Source organism: Ptychodera flava, chromosome 2, assembly GCF_041260155.1.
Source record: "Ptychodera flava strain L36383 chromosome 2, AS_Pfla_20210202, whole genome shotgun sequence".
Classification (NCBI taxonomy): domain Eukaryota; kingdom Metazoa; phylum Hemichordata; class Enteropneusta; family Ptychoderidae; genus Ptychodera; species Ptychodera flava.
This window is the reverse complement of record NC_091929.1, coordinates 20512748-20535980: the sequence shown is the minus strand read 5'-3', so window position 1 is coordinate 20535980 and position 23233 is coordinate 20512748. Positions and strand designations below refer to the sequence as shown.

The following is a 23233-nucleotide window of genomic DNA, read 5'->3' as shown; positions in this document are numbered from 1 at the left end:
TGAAAGACTTCACTTAGTTTTTGATATGATTTTACATATTAAATATACAAATTTATCAGCCTCGTGTGTGTGTTGTGTTTGGTCAGAACCTCCTTCGGATTTAGACATGTTGCCTATTAGCGATACCTTATTTAGATTTAATTTAAATTTGTATTAATCTGCAAATAGACATTCTTTAGGAAAAACCATCAGAGCTAATTCTGCCTCTATATTGCGTGTTTAGCAGACAATATGCATTAGGGACGATGTATTTCTCTCTCTCACGTTTACAATCCTTTTGCTGTCTACTGCTCGTTTTTGGTTATTTAGAAGCTCGCGGAGTAAGTAGATTTTACCCAACTTTTGAAAATCAAAATCAAAAATCGAATTTCAACTCCTATAGTTAACACCCAAAAGGCGATCATTTTGAATTTCAAATACTGGTATTTTTCCACGGTACAAATAATTGGAGGCAGCCACTGATTTCTTTTTCTCTTTCATAAAGAAAAAGGCTCAACGTATTGTCAGAAAAACGTTCGATTTAATTTTAAATCCTTCAATGTGTGGTTGGTTTAGTATCAATAACGCTGTAACAGTTTGAATTATCAGTTATAGAAGTGTACAAAAATATTTGAAAGCCGTAAAGTTGACGTTGTGTCTAAATATTTTGCCATAAATTCTATTCACAGAGCCAGAAACTCCAGAAGATGTGGTCATCTCTTCATATGACACCACAACAATCACTGTTGGATGGACAATAGACAGTGACACAGTCTTTGACGGATTTGAGATCTTTTATACAGACGAGAGCACCTCTAGTACTCAAACAAAGCAGGTCAATGACGAAAGTAAAAGTTCTGCTGAGTTGACAGGATTGGTTGCTGGCGAGTCTTACGATATCTTCATGAGAAGTGTCAGTGGAAGTGAAGTTAGTGAAAACAGTACTACAGTCACTCAGAGAACGAGTAAGTCTATGTAGATATAATATTGAAAATTGACAAACAAGGACTTCAAATTTCTTCCCCATTTCAGGTCTATGTTTTTTTTCTTGAAAGAAGTTTTTGAAATGCTCCCATGAAAGACTTCACTTAGTTTTTGATATGATTGTGCTTGTTAAATTAAGCAATGACGCCCGAGATTTCGGTACAATGCACGATATACAGCACTCGCGTAACGGCTAGTGCTATATGGAGCGAATTGTACCAAAATCGAGTGTATACCCGACTGCGAATGAGGTTATTGCCATTGTATTATATCAACTTGTGTGTCTTTGTTGTCTTGCTTGGGTATTTTGTCGCTTAAAGCCCCAAATGCAGAAAACGGACCTATGAGAGATCGAACGTCTGAAATTCAGCGCCCGAGACCGAGCATTTTTATGTTTTGACACAGACAAATATAGAAACAGACTAGCAATGCGGCATGTCTTTTGTTCCATGGTCGTCTCGGTATACTATGGCCTTTTCATATTATATTGAGCTTCAAAGGTGTTAAACTTTTTGGAGACTTTGTTTGCGGTTGATAATTGTACGACATTATGCGAAATATACGACGAGATGGCATCGTGCTGCCAGTCGCGTAGCAACCATAGTTACTTTGTGAGGTCTCAGGGCAGAAACACTGCTTCACGCCAATCATAACATAACACGCCAGCAGTTTCATAAACATGTCCTTCCTTCCTTCCGAACGTTTCAAAGATGGTATGACTGACCATAACCATTGAGTAAAACCAGACAGTATCGGTGAAAGACTTTCAAATTTGGTTAAAACACACTCATTATACATTCATAAAAATATGAGAGGAGTTTTAAAACGGTAAAACTCATTTTCCTAAAGCTCTAAACACTCCCGTTTTCGCCAGCACGCCAATTCCGCTCAGCACCACATGACGGCAACAACACAAACTTTACTGAATATACTTTCGCTTAACCATTGGCGAAAATCCGAAAATTACCGAAGGATACATGGTCGCACTCTTCGGAAAAGAGAGGTGGAGAGCAACCTGAGGCGAGGCGAACATGGATGGGTTACTTAACCCCTTCACGCCTTGAACAATACCCGTTGCTAGTCTGTTTCTATATTTGTCTGTGGTTTAAATAACGTTGACAATAACACAGTATCCTACGATAAATACGCATTACATTCATCAACATTGCATTTTATTCACATGCAACGCGAACACTAACTTGCGACCTGCTGCAGACACAGAAAATGGGTCAAGAGTTCAAATCACAAGAAATAAGAACAATAGTCCTGGCTGTTTTGGCATACTAAAAATAGATTTGTCTCATTTTGTACCGATGCGTCGACCATCGCAACATTCAGTCTTGGTACAGTGAGGTTACAGGCGCTTTTTTGAATGATGGATAATTTGGACGTTATTGTACCAGTAAACAAGCAGTTTTGAAATAATCCAGACTTAGGATGACAGCAACTGTGATCAACAGTTTTGCAGAGTTTGCTGCCCGATTCAGTGAGAGCTGGACGCTGACACTGCTTGTTGCATTTGTATGTCATCACTTTCGTCGCAGTCACCAGGAATAATCCCATCGTTATTTTGAAGTTCTTGGTCTACATCGTTAGAACATCCTCGTCTTATACAGCCCAAACTTTGGCAAAGAATGTCTGACATACCGTTACTGTGAGGAAGTGTCAATTTATTTGTGTATGAACGAATACTAGCTTCATCTTAAAGAGCTGTGTGTCGCGTCTCGACTCCCACTGAATCAAGCAGAAGTGCACGGTGCGCCGTTGCCCAAATGCAATGATTTGTGTACATCAAACCCAAATGTGCTGCTTCAGAGGTGTCTTTCGTCATTGACCCCAACTTATTTTCACCAAGAGGTGAGTTACAGACCCATGCTTTTATCTGTGTCTCGAAATTCGGACTTTGGTCTTTGAAACAAGGCGCACTGTTTCGGTTTAAGTTTACATCGGAACGTTCAAATGCACCGACTGGGCAATTTTCGAAAATACTGGTTTAGCGGCCCGTTTTAGCACTGCTAAAACAGTATTTTAGCATCGGTTGAATGAGCTCTCGTCCATTCAGAAGGCGCATGGTAGCATGATATAATATAATATAATATACAAATTTATCAGCCTCGTGTGTGTGTTGTTGTTGGTCAAAGTTTCCTTCTCTCTGATGTCTTCGGATTTAGACAGTCGGCCTACGAGCGATACCTTACAGAGGTTCATCTGCAAATATACATTCTTTAGTAGAGACAATCACAGCCTAATCTGCCTCTACGTTTGCCGCAATATGGCTTTGGGACAGATGTTTGCTCTCTCTCATGTTTTCAATTCTTTTGCTGTCTGCTGCTCTTTATGGATAAATCAACAGGTCGCGGAGTAAGTAGACTTTCACCGATTTAAAACATGAAAATCAAAAATGGAATTTACTCACCCATACTTCACATCTGGAATGCGATCATTTCGAATTTCAAATAATGCTTTATTTTTCCGTAGAACAAAGAATTGGAGGCGGCCGCTGATTTCTCTCCTTCTTTCATAAAGACTATGGTTCAATGTATTATCAGGAAAAGTTCGGTTAAAGTTTAAGTCTTTCAATGTCGATGCCCGTACTACATTGAGTAACGATAACATGGTTAATATTCTTTTAGTATCGTTTAAGGCGGGAACAGTTTTGCATGTCAGTTATAGATGTGTATAAACATCTTTGAAAGCAATATGGCTATAAAATTGACGTAATGTCTGAATATTTTACCATATATTCTATTCACAGAGCCGGAAGCTCCAGAAGATTTGGTCATCTCTTCATATGACACCACAACAATCACTGTTGGATGGACAATAGAAAGTGACACAGTCTATGACGGATTTGAGATCTTTTATACAGACGAGAGCACCTCTAATACTCAAACAAAGCAGGTCAATGACAAAAGTAAACGTTCTGCTGAGTTGACAGGATTGGTTGCTGGCGAGTCTTATGATATCTACATGAGAAGTGTCAGTAGAGATGAAGTTAGTGAAAACAGTACTACAGTCACTCAGAGAACCAGTAAGTCTATGTAGATATAATATTGAAAATTGAAAAAAACAAGGACTTCAAATTTTTCCAATATCAGGTCAATGTTTGGTTTTTTTTGGAAAGAGTTTGTCAAATTTTCCCTTGAAAGACATCACTTAGTCTTTTGACATGATTGTTCCTATGGAATATACATATGTTTTAACCTCGTTTATGTGTTGCATTGGTCAAAGCCTCCTTCTCTCTGATGGTTTCTAAAATAGACATGCTGTCTATTAACGTTACCTTATTGAAGTTCAATATAATTTATTGGTATTAATCTGCATATGGACATATTTTAGTAAAAACCTTCAAAGCAAAATGTGCCTCTATATTGAGTATTTATCGGACAATGTGCCCTAGGGACAGATATTTGCTCTCGCTCACGTCTGATACTGTCTACTGCTCTTTGTGGATCATTTAGAAGCTCGCGGAGTAAGTAGATTTTAACCACTTTTCAAAATCAAAATCAAAAATGAAATTTCCACTCTTATAGTTATCATCTGGATGACTATCATTTTGAATTTCAAATAATGGCATTTCTTCCACAGTACAACTAATTGGAAGCGGCCACTGATTTCTGTCCAGCTTTCATAAAGAAAACTACACCACGTATTGTCAGGAAACGTTCAGTGAAAGTTTAATCCTTCAATGTTGATGCTCATATTACCTTAGGTAACGATAACATGGTTGTTTTAGTAACCTATTACGCTGTAACATTTTGGCTTGTCAGTTACAGATGTATACAAAAATCTTTGAAAGCCTTGAAATTAACGTAATGCTTGAATGTCTCACCATATATTCGATTCACAGAGCCAGAAGCTCCAGAAAATGTTACCATCTCTTCACATGACACCACAACAATCACCGTTGGATGGACAATAGAAAGTGAGACAGTGTATGACGGATTTGAGATCTTTTATACAGACGAAAGCACCTCTAGTACTCAAACAAAGCAGGTTAATGACAAAAGTAAACGTTCTGCTGAGTTGACAGGATTGGTTGCTGGCGAGTCGTATGGTATCTACATGAGAAGTTACAGTGGAGATGAAGTTAGTGAAAACAGTACTACAGTCACTCAGAGAACGAGTAAGTCTATTTAGAAATAAGGTGCAAATTGAAAAAACAAGGACTTCAAATTTCTTTCCCTATTTCAGATCAATGTTTGGTTTTTTTGAAAGATTTTGTAATTTTTCGCATTAAAGATTTTGTCTTTCATTTTGTTTATATATTCATGGTTGTTAAAAGTATGAGTTTATTTATCTTGTATGTGTATTTTATTTGGTCAAAGGCTCCTTTGGTCTGATGGCTTCTATATATGGCATGCTGCTGAATGGAGATGACATGTTGAAGTTTATCTGTATATGCACTTACTTTAGTAAAAACCATCCACACTAAACCTGCCACTATGTTGCGTGTTTTACGTATAATATATCATAGTGATAGATATGTGGTCTCTCATACGTTTACAATTCTTTGATTATCTACTGCTGTCTGTGGAGGCTCGTAGTGTACATATGTAGACTTTCACCATATTTAAAAATCATAATCTAAAATGGAATTTCCCCTCCCGCAGTTACCATCTGAAAGGCGATCATTTTGAATTTCAAATAATGCTTACTTCTTTCCTACGATCGAAAATTTGGAGGGTACCTACTGATTTTTATTTGTTCCATAAAAAATGGCTCAAAGTTTTACTAGGATAACTTTGATAAATGTCGATGTTTGTACTACCTTAGGTAACGATAACATGGTTTTTAGTATCCAATAACGCTGTAACAGCAGTTATATGTCAGTTATTGATGTATATAAATCTAAATTTTACTATAACCCAAACGGGATTCGAACCCCCACACACTCACGGCAACATCGCCTAGCTGATAGGCCTCACACAAAACCAGTCGGCCACTGCTTCCAACCCAAAAATCTTTAAAAAACATAAAGTTGATGTAATGTCTGAATATTTTACCATATATTTTTTCACAGAACCAGAAACTCCAGAAGATGTGGTTATCTCTTCATATGACACCACAACAATCACTGTTGGATGGACAATAGAAAGTGACACAGTATATGAAGGATTTGAGATCTTTTACTCAGACGAGAGCACATCTAATACTCAAACAAAGAAGGTCAATGACAAAATTACACGTTCTGCTGTGTTAACAGCATTGGTTGCTGGCGAGTCTTATGATATCTACATGAGAAGTGTCAGTGGAGATGAAGTTAGTGAAAACAGTACTACAGTCACTCAGAGAATCAGTAAGTCTATATAGATATAATGGTGCAAATTGGCATACAAGGACTTCAAATTTCTTTCCCGTTTCAGGTCAATGTTAGTTTTTTGAAAGAGTGTGTCAAATGTTCCCATGAAAGACTTCACGTAGTTTTTAATTGCCAATTGTCCACATAAATGTATGACAATGGGGTGTGATAGGTTGGATAATGTATGTATATGTGTATATATGTCTGTATGTCTGTATGAATGTATGTATGTCTGTATGAATGTATGTATGTATGTATGTATGTATGTATGTATGTATGTATGTATGTATGTATGTATGTATGCATGCATGCATGCATGCATGTATGTATGTATGTATGTATGTATGTATGTATGTATGTATGTATGTATGTATGTATGTATGTATGTATGTATGTATGTATGTATGTATGTATGTACGTAAACATACATACAACCATTCATACATACATACACACACACATACATAGATAGAGTAGTTCCTATCGGTAATTGAGCATTTATAAATGTCGTTTTACTCAACGGAATATTGGAAAATCGACATACATACCTAGATACACACACAGATACATACATATACAGATAGGTAGGTAGATAGATAGATAGATAGATAGATACACACATACATACATACGTTACATATGTTAATGACTTTTTTGTTATTTTTTTGTTATTTTTGTATTATTTTGATACTTAGATCACCCCCCTCCGAAACTGCTCTGCAATTGCCTCCAATTTATATTAGAAATTCCTGGTGAAGAAGTGAATAAGCTATTGAAACAGTGCGGTGAAATTTTTAAGATAGGATTTTGGCTCATCATGTCTATTTATTGTCAAAATATTTTTTCTTCGAAGATATATGCCATATCATTTTTAAAGTTGACATATACGTCCCTTGTGATGATATCAATTTGTTTAAAATTGACATACTGGTATAGGTCCCTTTATATGTGCCAATTTGTTTTCGTTGAAGTTATGATGATATTGGCAGATGTATGATTTTAAGGCAACTTTGAGCGTTGTTTATAAAAATGACCTTTACTCTTAAACTTTCTATCCGATTGCTATGGATTTCGTCAACAGATTCCAAAATGAGATGAGAAATACTTCTATCGATGTTGTGATGAAATTTGGAACATTGAATACTTAAGATGATGAATATTGTCATATTTTCTGTACAGGACTACATAGAAATTCTGATCTTGATCATATTTGGTGCTAGGGGCGGACCACTTGATATCCTGAGGGGGATTGATGATTTTTCGAAAAAAATTCCCAGCAAATGTCAATAAAAAAGTCAGTCTAAGAAGTCTTGACATATAAATGGTGGGAGAGGGGGAACAAATAATGCACCATGGATCATGTAAAAAAATAATGCTACCTCATCAATCTTCCAGACCCCCAAGATATCAAATGGTCAGCCCCTAGCTACAAAAGGGCTCTGCGTTTTTGCCTACGGTTTTATTGAGGGACTATATAATAGTTAGGATCCCTGCTATGAGATTTTACTCTCGTTTGTCGAGTGTATATGACAACAAGTAGTCATATGTATAGTCTAGTACTGACATATCGGAGACTGTATTTATGCATTCATATATGAAAGTACACTTTGATATTTAAAGTGAAGACGTATTATGAGCTCAAGATATATATATATATATATATATATATATATATATATATTATATATATATACATTTGTTCTTTTGTCTTAAAAACACTTTTCCTATTGCCTGGGAATTTCGGTATACAAATAATGATCTGAATAGGTGTCTATATTGATGTTATTATCGCAGTCAAACATGATGTTACAGTTACACGGTCAAAGGTGTCGTAGTGGTCACCCTTACAGAGCAGTAAGCTCTTCATAGTGGTCATCTTGCATTTTATCTGTTAAAAGCCCTTTACAGAACAGCAACCTTTTTTACTAGTCACATTGAATTTCCAAAAATTTGGAACAAAATTTGTGTATAATGGTCAGCATATCTGACTTTGAATGAACTCTGCTAAAAATGCTTTGAATGGAAAGCAAGAAATGGATCTGTTTAAACTGATTTTATAGCCGCAATATACAGAAATTACATGCAACACATTCCAAACGAATTTCGGCATTTCTGAACAAATTTTTGAATTTTCTTTTTAAATTTTCTCACCAGATATTAATGTTACTATTTTCTGAATATAATTGTACCATAACTTTTCTGTTAAGATAATTCATATCGGTTGATACTTATCTCAACAAATTCAAATAATCATTCACCTGAATATTTTAGCCATCAGAAAATCATCGGAAAAAATTTGATTTTTCCATAGATTTGTGTGATCCCCAGGAAATTCAGCTAAATTTTGGGCTGATTAAATATATTGGAAAGGCTTAGGGCAAATTCGAGGATTATAAATATAAATCTAGTGTCACGTTTGTAAAACCCCTACCATTATACACTCATGATAGTAAATGCGTACAAATAGGAGTGGTGTTATTTTTCGAACTTTGGAATTCCGGAATTCGTTCGGAATCTGTTTTGCATGTATCATGATTTTCAAGAGATCTGTGATACTGAACTTTATCACTGCTGCTATGTGCTTGTAAATTCACAGCACATCACCTAAACTGCAAGTAACGCCACACACATCATCTATATCAACAATATGTAAAACATGATAAATTTTTTCCAATAATTTCAACTTTTAGTTACAGCAACAGTCTATTAAGCAGAGTATTTAAGGAAATACAACCAGATATATGAATTCTGTCGTGAGGAAAAAGGAAAGAATAGTGTACGAACATGAATAAAAATGGTTGAACAGACTGAATGCATTTAGCACACAGACGGGCTCAGCAAAAGAACACTAAGAGAAGATGACTTGTTTTAGAGCACCAAAAGCACACAGCAATAAGTATACAAGCAAGAATATATAAATATATATATATATAAATATATATATATATATATATATATATATATATATATATATACATATATAATTATTATATATATATATATATAATTATACATTATATATAAATATATATATATATAAATATATATATATATATATATATATATATATATATATATATATGTGTGTGTACTCTCAATAGCTCAGGCCAGGTCCTCATATGATTTACCTCATATCTAAACATGGTAAATTTATACAAAATTTTCTTTAGTAATTTTACATTACTGAGACATGCATTATAATTCTGTCAATTTATATTTTGTGAGAAAGTCATTTGTAATACAAATCATGAATAAAGTGTAGCGGTTAGCTGCTACACCTTCCAGTATTCCACGGCGAAAGAATCATAGGACAATTAGATATCTCGTCTGATTGATATCTTTCTAAAAGCTTTTGTGACAGCACATCCTCCTGGCATCCTCTGTGCTTACAGTGACATCCCCTGTTTAACTCAACTATACTTGGCAATGCTTTATGAGCCACCCAGCCCCACTCGCAATTCTCATGTAAAAAGTGTTCTCTAACAAAAAATTAATGTACAATATATAAACTCTACCATTGTGCAATCATGGAGCCAAAAATCTCCATGGTGCAATTCACATATTAGGCACTTCTTTTACTTCCCCTTTTGCACATCAGTCTAGTAAATATTTACTTCAAAGATACATAAAATGGGAGTACAGTGTAATTCACATTATTTTTATATAAATGTGCTTGCTGAATATACACATTTATCAGCCTCGTGTGTGTGTTTTGTTTGGTCAAAGACTCCTTCTCTCTGATGGCTTCGTAAATAGACATGCGGCCTATTAGAGATACCTTATTGAGGTTCAATTTAAATAGGTATTAATCTGCATATAGACATTCTTTAGTAGAAACAATCAGAGCTTAATCTGCCTCTATATTGCGTGTTTGCCGGACAATATGCCTTAGGGACAGGTATTTCCTCTCTCTCACGTTTACAGTTCTCTTGTTCTGTCTACTCCTCTTTATGGATCATTTAAAAGGTCGCGAAGTAAGCGGACCTTCACCGATTTTGAAAATCAAAAACAAAAATTGAATCTCCATTCCTATGGTTAACATCTGAAAGGCGCTCATTTTAAATTTCAAATAATGGTAATTTTTTTCAGTAGTACAAGTAATTGGAATCGGCTTCTCATTTTTCTCCCTCTATCACAAAGAAAATAGCTCAAAGTATTGTCAGGAATCGTTCGGCGAAAGTTTAAATTCTTTTAAGTCGAAGCCCATATTTCATTGATGAAGGACGAAATGGTTCATTTAGTATCCTGTAAGGCGGGAACTCTGACTTGTCAGTTAGATGTGTACACAACTCTAGAAGCCATAAAGTTGACTTTATGTCTGAATATTTTACCATATATTCTATTCACAGAGCCAGAAACTCCAGAAGATGTGGTCATCTCTTCATATGACACCACAACAATCACTGTCGGATGGACAATACAAAGTGACACAGTCTACGACCGGTTTGAGATCTTTTATACAGACGAGAGCACCTCTAATACTCAAACACAACAGGTCAATGACAAAAGTAAATGTTCTGCTGAGTTGACAGGATTGATTACTGGCGAGTCTTATGATATCTACATGAGAAGTTACAGTGTAGATGAAGTTAGTAAAAACAGTAGTACAGTCACTCAGAGAACAAGTAAGTCTATGTAGATGTAATAGTGAAAATTGACAAACAAGGACTTCAATTTTCTTCCCAATTTAAGGTCAATGTTTGTTTTTCTTGATGTAGTTTGTCAAATTTTCCCATGAAAGGTTTCTTTTAATTTTGTTCATATGTTGATGGTTGTTGAATAAACAAACTTTTAGGCTCGTAGGTGCATTTTATTTGGCCAAAACCTTCTTTTGTCTGATTGCTTCTATATTAGACATGCTGATTAATGGAGATAACATGCTGAAGTTTATCTATACTTTCTTTATTAAACACCTTTCACGCATACTCTGCCCCTATATTGCGTGTTTAACGAACAATATGTCATAGGGATAGATATTTGGTCTCTCATACGTTCACAAATCTTTTATTGTCTACTGCTCTTTGTAGATCATTTACAAACTCGTGGTGTAAGTAGACTGTCACCATTTGCGTAAATCAGAATCCAAAATGGTATTTCCCTATAGATAACACCTGGAAGGCGATCATTTTGAATTGAAAATAACGATAATTTCGTTCCTACGATCGAAAATTTGGAGGGTCACCACTAAATTTTATTCCCCTTTCATAAAGAGAATGAATCAAAGTTTTATCAGGAATACTTCGATAAAAGTATAAAACTTTCAAATTCGATTTGCGTATTACCTTAGGTAACGATAATATGGATGTTTCAGTATTCTTTTTAGCGGACAATTTTAGCGAACAATTTACATATCAGTTATAGATGTGTATGCAAATCTTTGAGGGCCATAAAGTTGACTTAACGTCTGAATAATTTACCATATATTCTATTCACAGAGCCAGAAGCTCCAGAAGATGTTGCCATCTCTTCATATGACACCACAACAATCACTGTTGGATGGACAATACAAAGTGACACAGTCTATGACCGGTTTGAGATCTTTTATACAGACGAAAGCACCTCTGATACTCAAACAAAGCAGGTTTATGACAACAGTAAACGTTCTGCTGAGTTGACAGGATTGGTTGCTGGCGAGTCTTATGATATCTACATGAGAAGTTACAGTGTAGATGAATTTAGTGAAAACAGTAATACAGTCACTCAGAGAACCAGTAAGTCTATGTAGATATAACAGTGAAAATTGACAAACAAGGACTTCAAATTTCTTCCCAATTTCAGGTCAATGTGTGTTTTTCTTGAAGGAGTTTGTCAAATGTTACCATGAAAGGTCACTTTTAATCTTTTTCATATGTTAATGGTTGTTTAAACCTGTGTGCGGCATATAAATGGTCCCAACTCATTGAAAATTCATAATGGCGCTTGAGTGACAACTGCCAACAGCTATGTAGACCGAGTCGTGAAAATCGGTCTAAACGATTCTCAAACAAAAATTATTAGCATACCATGAACATAGACTGTTTCATAAACACCTATGCCATACAGGTGTCCGCAAAGTTTCACAAAGTTGATTTTTTAATTACGACAATTAGGGGGAAAATCACTTTCTGAACAACAAAGGGAATGGCACCAAGGAGACAGCAGTCGTTCGATGATTCAAATAATTGTCAATCATTCGGTGACGCGCAGAGGTGTAAACTGGTAAAACATTTGCTGTGCATACGAGAACATGGAAACGAACCAAATGTACGCTTAGAGTTATATCAACGGGCAAAGGATGAATGCTTTGTGTTTTCATCAATTCTTTTTGCTAGCGTCTATGGTGCAATGACATCACGAAACTGAACCATTGTCAGATGTGACTTAGCAAGAGGACTAGTCAGTACCGGTAGTAGTACGATGTATTCTTGTGAAAAGCACGTAAACTTTTTAAAACAAAACTGTTGGCAGAGTCCGTAGTTTGCACTGAGAATGACATCGTAAACAACCATCAAAACATGCCGGTAGCCTCCATGATCAATTACATTATAGTCAGTCGAAGAGATCCACGTTTTTAACAACTTCCCCCTTCCAAATCTACGGCCGAACGTGATGGTACCAAACAGTTGTTTTGGATATATATGCTGGCCCCGAAAACGACCGTATACACACGTGTTTTTATACGTGGAAAAGATATGTCATGTTCGGAGGACTGGTAAGGTTTTGACATACCGATTGCTCCGAAAATAAACATAAATCGTGATGAGATGTCGATTTTACCCCGGGGATGTCACCCCCAAGCAACCGAACAGCCGACCGCGATCGCAGTGACATGTATCATGATACACGAGATTCAAGGAAGTCTCGACCCTTACATGATGTTGTGAACTTCCTTTATTTTCTTATTTTAATAGCGATCGGTAATGACGTTGCCTTTTGCCCATTTCCCACCATTTTCCTGACGTGTTCCTTCTTCCATGTTTAGATGAATGCAGTCAATTTTCATCGGTAATTCACCATGCGAAATCACCAATTTCGGGTTGTTTGTAATTTTTCTATAAGTTTATTTCTTTTTTAATAATTACTTCCACTATGTAAGGCGCCAATATTCCGTATGTAGATGGCGGTCAGTAGTAGAATCATTCGCATAATGAACGTTGACATAACCTGAAAACTTCAGTTAATTCACTCAAGCAAACTCCTGTTTAATGAAGTTGATAGTTTTTCTTTCTTTCTTTCTTTTTTCTTTCGAGTATGGCCATGGCATAACTGAAACGAACCGGGAAACGAAGGCTGTGCATATCTATATTAGTCCGAGCCTGAACGTGATTTGCGAGCAAACAGATTACGCAGATAATGCGAACGATCGCAACCGTTACAAACAGACTCATTATGCAGAGACATGACTCCAAACGCCCATCCAAACTTGGCACTAATCATGATCCCGGTCCATTTCGAGTCGGGCTTTAATATACAAGCTTATTAAGCTCGTATGTGTAATCAATTTGGTCAAGGCCTCCTTCGGTCTAATGGCTTCTATATTAGACATACTGCTTACCGGAGATGACATGTTGCCGTTTATTTGTTTATTTATTTCTTTAGTTAAAAATTATCCAAGCTAAATCTGCCTCTATATTGCGTGGTTAACGGACAATATATTATAGTGATAGATATTTGGTCTCTCATACGTTCACAAATCTTTTATTGTCTACTGCTCTTTGTTGATCCTTTACAAGCTCGTGGTGCAAGTAGACTTTCACCATTTTTAAAAATCAGAACCAGAGGCGATCATTTTGAATTTGAAATAGTGGTTATTTCTTTCCGACGATCGAACATTTGGAGGGTACCCACTGATTTTTATTCCCCTTTTATTAAGAAAATGGCCCAACACTTTACCAGGAAAACTTTGATAACTCTTTCAATGTCGATGTTCATATTACCTTAGGTAATGATAACATGGCTGTTTTAGTATTCTATAACGCTGGAACTGTTTGATTTCTTAGTTATTATAATTTCTTTAAAAATCATTTATATTTTACCATATATCCTATTCATAGAACCAGAAACTCCAGAAGATGTAGTCATCTCTTCATATGACACAACAACAATCACTGTTGAATGGACAATAGAAAGTGAGACAGTGTATGACGGATTTGAGATCTTTTACACAGACGAGAGCACCTCTAGTACTCAAACAAAGCAGGTTAATGACAAAAGTAAAAGTTCTGCTGAGTTGACAGGATTGCTTGCTGGCGAGTCTTATGATATCTACATGAGAAGTTACAGTGTAGATGAAGTTAGTGAAAACAGTACTACAGTCACTCAGAGAACCAGTAAGTATATGTAGAATATAATAGTGAAAATTGACAAAGAAGGATTTCAAATTTTTCCAATATCAGGTCAATGTTAGCTTTGTTTTGAAAGAGTTTGTCAAGTGTCCCATGAAAGACTTCATTTAGTTTTTTCATATGATTGTGCTTGCTAAATATACAACTTAATTAGCCTCGAGTGTGTGTTGCGTTTGGCCAAAGCTTCCACTTCATTCCGATGGCTTTGGAATTAGACATGCGGCCTATGAATGATACCTTATTGAGGTCCAACTTAAATTGGTATTAATCTGCATATAGACATTCTTATGTAGAGACAAACACAGCTAAATATGTTTCTATAATGTTTGTTTGCCGGACAATATGCCTTAGGGACAGATGTTTGCTCTCTCTCTCACGTTTACAATTCTTTCACTGTCTACTGCTCTTTGTGGATCATTTGAAAGGTCGCGAAGTATCATCCACCCATTTTGACAATCGAAATCAAAAATGGAATTTACATTCCTATGAAGGCGATAATTTCGAATTTGAAATAATGGTAATTTTTCCCGTCGTACAAATAATTGGAGGAGGCCACTGATTTCTTTCCCTCTTTCTTAAAGAAAATGGCTCAACTTATTGTTTGGAAACGTACGGTTAAAGTTTAAATTCTTCAATGTCGAAGCCCGTACTACATTGAGTAACGATAACATGGTTTTTTTACTATCCTTCAGGCGGAGAGAGTTTGACTTGTCAGTTATAGATGCTATAAAAATCTTCGAAATGCATAAGGTTGAAATAATGTCTGAATATTTTACCATATATTCTATTCACAGAGCCAGCAACTCCAGAAGATGTAGTCATCTCTTCATATGACACCACAACAATCACTGTTGGATGGACAATGGAAAGTGACACAGTCTATGACGGATTTGAAATCTTTTATACAGACGAGATCACCTCTAATACTCAAACAAAGCAGGTTAATGACAAAGATAAAATTTCTGCTGAGTTGACAGGATTGGTTGCTGGTGAGTCCTACGATATCTACATGAGAAGTTACAGTAGAAATGAAGTTAGTGAAAACAGTACCACAGTCATTCAGAGAACAAGTAAGTCTTTTTATTTTGATATAGTCGTAAAAAATGACGATCAAGGACTTCAAAGATTTTCCCCTTTTCAGGTCAACGTTTGTTTTCCCAGAAGCAGAGTGTGAAATTTTCGCAAGAAGGGTTTCTTTTAATTATTTTCATATGTTAATAGTTGTTGATTAAACAATCTTTTAGGCTCGTATCTGCATTTTATTTGGTCAAAGCTGCCATTGCTCTGATTGCTTCTACATTAGACATGCTGCTTAATTGAGATAACATGTTGAAGTTTATCTGTCTCTCTATATATATTGTTATGTAGGTCATTTACCCCACACTCATCATGACCTGAGTTCAATTAGTCTAGAACATTCTCAAGGTCACTGCCCTTAATGACCTCACAACCTTGAATTCAATTAGTCATGTTTGGAATGTTCTGGAAAGTTGATTAGTTGTGTAAGGGAGATAATTTTAGAACAGTAATTAGCATGTCAATAAAAGTTCTAGATTGTTCTTATATGCCTCTATAAAAGGGACGTGCTCAGCTTCCAGTCAGACTTTTGGGATCGTGTCTCTTGTGTGTTACTAAACTCCAGCAGTAGTCATTCTCAAGACTTTTCAAGACCTTCACTGTCAACGCTGGATTTATACTGTGGACTTTGTGCAGCTTCAAGCCTGCAAACCAAAGGACTGTTCATTCATCCGACTGACTGTTACAACTCTGAGACTGGAGCTTTGCCGTCCCAGCTGAGATAAGTAGTCTGTACACTTTTAAAGCTTGTACTCTATCCCTGACTTAGCAATTAGTTTTATTTTCGTAATAAATTTTGTTTAAACGTTAACTGCTGAGTTCACCCTTTTGTTCGTCTTCTCTGCACGTAACAAATTGGGGGCTTGTCCGGGATACGAACATTTTGAGCCGTTTGACAACATTTTGCCAGCCTTTTTAAAACTACTGTATGCTGTGAACTCAGCGAAATTTAATCATGGCGGAATTTAAACCAGAGGAAATGGATGACCTTGATCAGGACACATTTGATTCCCTCAGAAAAGACGACCTCATAACACTGGCCAATTTCCTTAAAGTAGAAGTCAAAAGATCTATGCGCAAGAGGGAATACAGTACCGTATTGCCAAACATTTAGTTAATTTAGGCCAATTTGAGGAATCCACCCTGAAAGATTATGAGCCCGAGTCTACCTCTGAACTCAGAAAATTAGAATTAGAAATGCAGACAAATTTGGAGATCAAGAAACTAGAATTACAAATAGAAAAAGAAAAAAATACAAATGCAGTTAGAAATGGAAGAAAGACAGAGAGAGAAAGATAGGCAGGAAAGATTAGAAATGAAACGTTTAGAGCTTGGACAGTCAGGAAAATCCTTCCCTTCACACGGTTTTGACATCACTAAGCATTTCAGGTTAGTCCCCCCTTTCCAAGAAAAGGATGTTGATAAATATTTCCTTCATTTTGAGAAAATTGCTCAGAGTCTGAATTGGCCTAAGGAGTCCTGGTCTATGCTTTTGCAGAGTGCTTTGGTGGGTAAAGCCAGAGAAATTTACATTCAGTTGTCAGTAGAGCAGGCTTCAAATTATGATTCTGTGAAGGAATTAATTCTCAAGGGCTATGAGTTGGTGCCTGAAGCTTACCGTCAGAAATTTAGGGATTGTGAGAAGGTGAAGGATCAAACTTATGTTGAATTTGCTCGAACAAAAGAACAACTGTTTGATCGTTGGTGTTCTTCTGAAAAGGTCAGTCAGAATTATGACAAATTACGACAACTTGTTTTGATTGAGGAATTTAAGAGGTGCATTCGGAGTGACATCAAAACGTTTATCAATGAACAAAAGGCAGATACATTGGAGGTTGCTGCACGTTTGGCCGATGATTATTCATTGACACACAAATCTTCATTTCTCAGCAAACCATCCCAGTCCTTTTCCTACAGAAACAATGCAGGTAAATTTAACTCCTCCTTTTCATCCAAGAATTTCTCAAAGGAGAGAAGGAAATCAAATGACAACAGTTCACAAAATTCAAGTAACACTTCCACATCATCAGATCCCAAGTCTCAATCTCCTTCTGACAAACAGTTCGGTACACTTTCTTGTAATTATTGTAAGAAAGACGGCCATTTAATGTCAGATTGTTTCAAATTGAAAAGAAAACGTGAAGGTCAAAGTGGTCAAAGTGGATCTAAGCCCACCGGCTTTATTTCTTCATCAACTCAATTAGAGTCTAATAATGTGTGCAACACATTTTCTGAGGTTAAATCCCTCTTATCCCCAATTAATGAGGTCAAGGTCAATTCTTCTCAAGATAGCATTATGGGTATTTTCGAACCATTTATTCATGATGGTTTTATATCACTTTCTAGTGATTTTTCTTCCGCTACCCCTGTCAAAATTTTAAGAGATACCGGGGCTTCCCAGTCTCTTTTGTTGGCAGATACCCTGTTGTTTTCTGAAAAGTCATTTTCAGGTTCTAAAGTTCTTATTAAGGGGGTAGATTGTAATGACTACATTCCTGTTCCTCTCCATAATGTCTATTTGTCTTCGGACTTTGTTTCTGGACCTGTGGCTTTAGGTATTAGGCCTTTTTTGCCTTTTGAAGGGATTCACCTTCTTCTTGGAAACGACCTTGCTGGGACAAGGTCATTACTAATCCACTTGTGACTGATAATCCTAGTTTAGATCAGGATCCAGAGCCAATTGAACAAGAGATACCCGATTTATTTCCTTCATGTGCTATACTCGAGCCATGTCAAAGAAAACTTCCGAGAATCAAAATACTCTCAAAAATAATGTCACAGATGTTGACTTAAATGACACCTTTCTCAGTCAGGTGTTTGACACGGATCATTCCGTTATCCCTCGTGGATTTGAAACTTCCAGTAAAACTTCTGCTGACCAAAGTCAGACATTTTCTAGATCAAATCTCATTGCAGAACAACACAAAGACCCAGATATTTTGTGTTTGTTTGACAGGGTAGATGATGAAGGTAAAACTTCAGATAGCTCTGTTTCCTATTATACAAAATCTGGTATTCTCATGCGTAAATGGAGACCTCCAGATGTTTTGGTTGATGATGATTGGGCTATAAAACATCAAATTGTGGTTCCAAAGCCCTATCGTGTTGAAATATTGCGCCTGGCCCATGAAACGCCCTGGGCTGGTCATTTGGGAGTAAGGAAAACTTATCATGAAATTCTCAGTCACTTTTATTGGCCTAATCTCAGGCAGGATGTAGCACATTTCTGTAAAACTTGTCACACATGTCAAATGGTAGGAAAGCCAAATCAGACCATTCCAAAGGCCCCTTTACAGCCAATTCCTGCATTTCAAGAACCATTTAGTAGGATACTAATAGACTGTGTTGGGCCCTACCAAAAACAAGATCAGGAAATGAGTACATGCTGACAATAATGTGTACATCAACTCGGTTCCCCGAAGCCATACCACTGAGAAATATAAAGACAAAGACTATAGTGAGAGCTTTAGTCAAATTTTTCACTTTATTTGGCCTCCCTAAATGTGTCCAGTCCGATCAAGGCTCCAACTTTATGTCTGGAATTTTTCAACAAGTAATGGATCAGCTAGGCATTAAACAGTATAGGTCATCCGCCTATCATCCAGAAAGTCAGGGTGCTCTTGAGCGATTTCATCAAACTTTGAAAAACATGATTAGGACCTACTGTTTTGACACAGAGAAGCAGTGGGATGAAGGAATTCATTTTCTGCTCTTTGCTGTTAGAGAGTCAATTCAAGAGTCTCTTGGTTTAGCCCTTTTGAGCTTGTATTTGGACATACAGTCCGTGGCCCACTTAAGCTCGTTAAAGAGAAATTCCTATCAGACGATGATGATTGTCTGAATATTTTGCAATATGTGTCAGATTTTCGTACAAAACTCTCTAAAGCATGTGAATTAGCCAGAGAAAATCTTGAGTCATCTCAGCAGTCAATGAAAACCAAATATGATAAAAGCACCTCAAAACGGAAGTTTGAACCAGGTCAAAAAGTTCTTGTTCTACTTCCAATTCCTGGCAAACCACTCCATGCTCGTTACTTTGGGCCATATCTAATCGATAAGAAATTGAGTGATTTAAATTACATCATAATAACACCTGACAGGCGAAAACAAAAACAGCTATGTCACATAAATATGCTTAAGCCATATTTGGATAGGGATAATCCTACTAAAACAAAGCCTGTCAGTACAGTCAGTTCTGGCCATTATGAAGATAGTGATACTGAAACTGACTTGAGTGAAAATACTCTAAATTCAAAGCTGGGCTCGGTCAAACTTCAGAACTCAGAAATCCTGGAGAATCTGGAGTCTACAAAGTTGGCACACCTCCAGCCGTCACAACAACAACAGGTGAAAGAACTGCTCCATGAATATAAACACCTGTTTCAAGATGTTCCAACGAGGACAAACGTCATCTATCACGACGTTGATGTTGGGGACAGTAAGCCTGTAAAACAACATCCATACAGACTGAATCCAACAAAAGCGAAATATCTCCAGGAAGAAGTCAAATACCTGCTGGACAATGACTTTATTGAACCCAGTAAAAGTAACTGGAGTTCGCCGTGCATACTTGTTCCCAAACCAGATCACAGTTATCGTATGTGCACGGACTTTAGGAAGGTCAACACTTTAACAAAGACAGACACTTTCCCAATCCCGAGGATTGATGACTGCATCGACCGAGTGGGAAAAGCTAAGTACGTGACGAAATTTGACCTACTGAAGGGATTTGGCAAGTCCCTCTGACGGATCGTGCTCGTGAAATATCCGCCTTTGTTACACCAGACGGATTGTTCCAGTACAAGGTGATGCCATTCGGAATGAAGAACTCTCCGGCAACGTTCCAACGGATGATCAACGACGTCATATCGGGCTAGACGGATGTGCAGCTTACGTTGACGACGTCGTCCTGTATAGTGACACCTGGGAGGAACACATCAAGCTCATGCGGAAGTTCTTTGAGAGACTGAGCAAAGCAATGTTGACTGTCAACCTTGCCAAATCTGAGTTTGGTTGGGCTAGGGTAACTTACCTCGGACATACTGTAGGACAGGGTGAGGTAAAACCTGTTGATGCCAAATTCAGTGCCATTTCAAGTTTTCCAACAACAAATTGCAAGAAGATAGTCATGGGACAGATCATCCTGTTTGCTATTTTTACAAATTTAGCAAATTTAACAAATCCCAGAGAAACTACTCTACAATTGAAAAAGAGTGTTTATCTTTGATATTAGCTTTACAGCATTTTGAAGTTTATGTTACTTCTTCAAATCAGCCAATAGTGGTTTATATTGATCACAACCCTCTTGTATTTCTACAGAAATTTAAAGGCAAAAATCAGAGATTGCTTAGATGGAGTTTAATGTTACAGGAGTTTAATCTTGATATTAGACATATCAAAGGCAGAGACAATTTAATTGCAGACTGTCTTTCTCGTATTTAGAGTTTATTGTTGTTCACTTTCAAGAAGTTTTACTTTAGAAAAAAAAAAAATTGAGTACTTAAATCTTTTTCAAGATTACATTTGTAAAAGAAAGATTTTTCTTTGAAAAATTTTCTTTTTTGAAGAGGGGGTGTGTTATGTAGGTCATTTCCCCCACACTCATCATGACCTGAGTTCAATTAGTCTAGAACATTCTCAAGGTCACTGCCCTTAATGACCTCACAACCTTGAATTCAATTAGTCATGTTTGGAATGTTCTGGAAAGTTGATTAGTTGTGTAAGGGAGATAATTTTAGAACAGTAATTAGCATGTCAATAAAGTTCTAGATTGTTCTTATATGCCTCTATAAAAGGGACGTGCTCAGCTTCCAGTCAGACTTTTGGGATCGTGTCTCTTGTGTGTTACTAAACTCCAGCAGTAGTCATTCTCAAGACTTTTCAAGACCTTCACTGTCAACGCTGGATTTATACTGTGGACTTTGTGCAGCTTCAAGCCTGCAAACCAAAGGACTGTTCATTCATCCGACTGACTGTTACAACTCTGAGACTGGAGCTTTGCCGTCCCAGCTGAGATAAGTAGTCTGTACACTTTTAAAGCTTGTACTCTATCCCTGACTTAGCAATTAGTTTTATTTTCGTAATAAATTTTGTTTAAACGTTAACTGCTGAGTTCACCTTTTGTTCGTCTTCTCTGCACGTAACAAAAATAAAACTAAGTCAGGGATAGAGTACACTTTCTTCGGTAAAAATCTTCCACGCTTACTTTTGTAACCTTCATAATAATCTCCATGACTGAACATCAACCATAAATGCAATAAAATGCCCCCATGAATGTAATATCGCCCATAAATGTAACAAAAATCAACTGTCATAAATTGTAACCATAAATGTAATAAAAAATCACCCATAAATGTAATACTCGTCAACCGTAAATGTAATAAATATATTTTGTCGTTACGATTGAGGAATTAGCCGTTAAATATTTATCTATGTAGTAAGGAAAGCAACTCCACACATTATTCATATCTTAATTGTGTGTGTTTTGTGTATTTGAAAGTGTATTTTACGTTTCGCTCTGATTGGGCGTTGTCTTTATTCCGATGTTGTCCCACTTGAAGTTTGTTCCTTCACTTGGGATGCTAGGATGTCTAATTTTGTTCTACTGTGTTCAAGGTAGTGTTCGTATTGTTTTTACTAGATTGAAATATTGATGTATATGTTCTCGTCAACATGTTTTGTGTCGTAAGTTTCTGTTATAAGGTTGTATATTTCTCTGTTGTTTGTTCTGAGTCGTCTGCCATAAACTTTGTGTGGTATCACTGGTTGACGAGTTATTTTGACGCTTCCCTGTTGTGTAATTATCGGTGTCTAGAACTGCTGTTCCGCTTCCATTATCTAGCTGTTTGATCGGTACCTTGCCGTTTTCGGATAGTGTTCTCAAAGTATTCTATTCTGTTTTTTCTAAAAGGAAACCTAGTTTCAGGAAAGTATGCAATAACATTACACTAGTCTTATTGAAGTTATTATTTACTCAGGGCATTGATAAACAAATGATCACATATACAAGTTGAAGTTTATTACATTTTTGGTTGAGTTTTATTACATTTATGGTTAATTTGTTTATTAAATTTAATGTTGCGGGTTGTTACATTAATGGTTGGCTGGTTTATTACATTTGTGGTTTATTTTATTACGATTATGGTTGATATTACATTTGTGGAGATTATTACGTTTATGGAGGTTACAACTCGGCCCCTATATTGCGTGCTTAACGAACAATATGTCATAGGGATAGATATTTGGTCTCTCATACGTTTAAAATTATTTTATTGTCTACTGCTCTTTTTTTTATTTAGAAGATCGTGGTGAAAGTAGACATTCACTATTTTTAAAAATCAGAAACCAAAATGGAATTTCCCCTCTTATAGTTAACATCTAGGAGACAATCGTGTTCATTATTATATATTCCTTATTTCTTATCTACTATAAAAAATTTGGAGGGTGACTACTGATTTTTATTGCTCTTTCATAAAGAAATTATATGAAAGTTCTGTGAAGAAAACTATGATATAAGTATAAATCTTTCAATGTCGCAGCCCGTATTACATTACGTAACGATAACATG

The 23233-nt window shown here is 36.4% G+C and overlaps 2 protein-coding genes across 2 annotated transcripts in view; both read left to right on the top strand.

The window, feature by feature from the left end:
• Positions 1–23233, top strand: part of LOC139116605 (actin-1-like) — a 244120-nt gene that overhangs the window by 40871 nt on the left and 180016 nt on the right. The gene's annotated exons all lie outside the window — the stretch shown is intronic.
• The window catches only part of LOC139149340 (fibronectin-like), a 52102-nt gene that overhangs the window by 7765 nt on the left and 21104 nt on the right, over positions 1–23233 (top strand). Inside the window, exons 8-15 of the mRNA XM_070721058.1 lie at positions 669–944; positions 3719–3994; positions 4814–5089; positions 5987–6262; positions 10615–10890; positions 11701–11976; positions 14299–14574; positions 15384–15659. Of these exons, the coding sequence (XP_070577159.1) occupies positions 669–944; positions 3719–3994; positions 4814–5089; positions 5987–6262; positions 10615–10890; positions 11701–11976; positions 14299–14574; positions 15384–15659 (2208 nt within the window). The remainder of the gene's footprint in view (positions 1–668; positions 945–3718; positions 3995–4813; positions 5090–5986; positions 6263–10614; positions 10891–11700; positions 11977–14298; positions 14575–15383; positions 15660–23233) is intronic.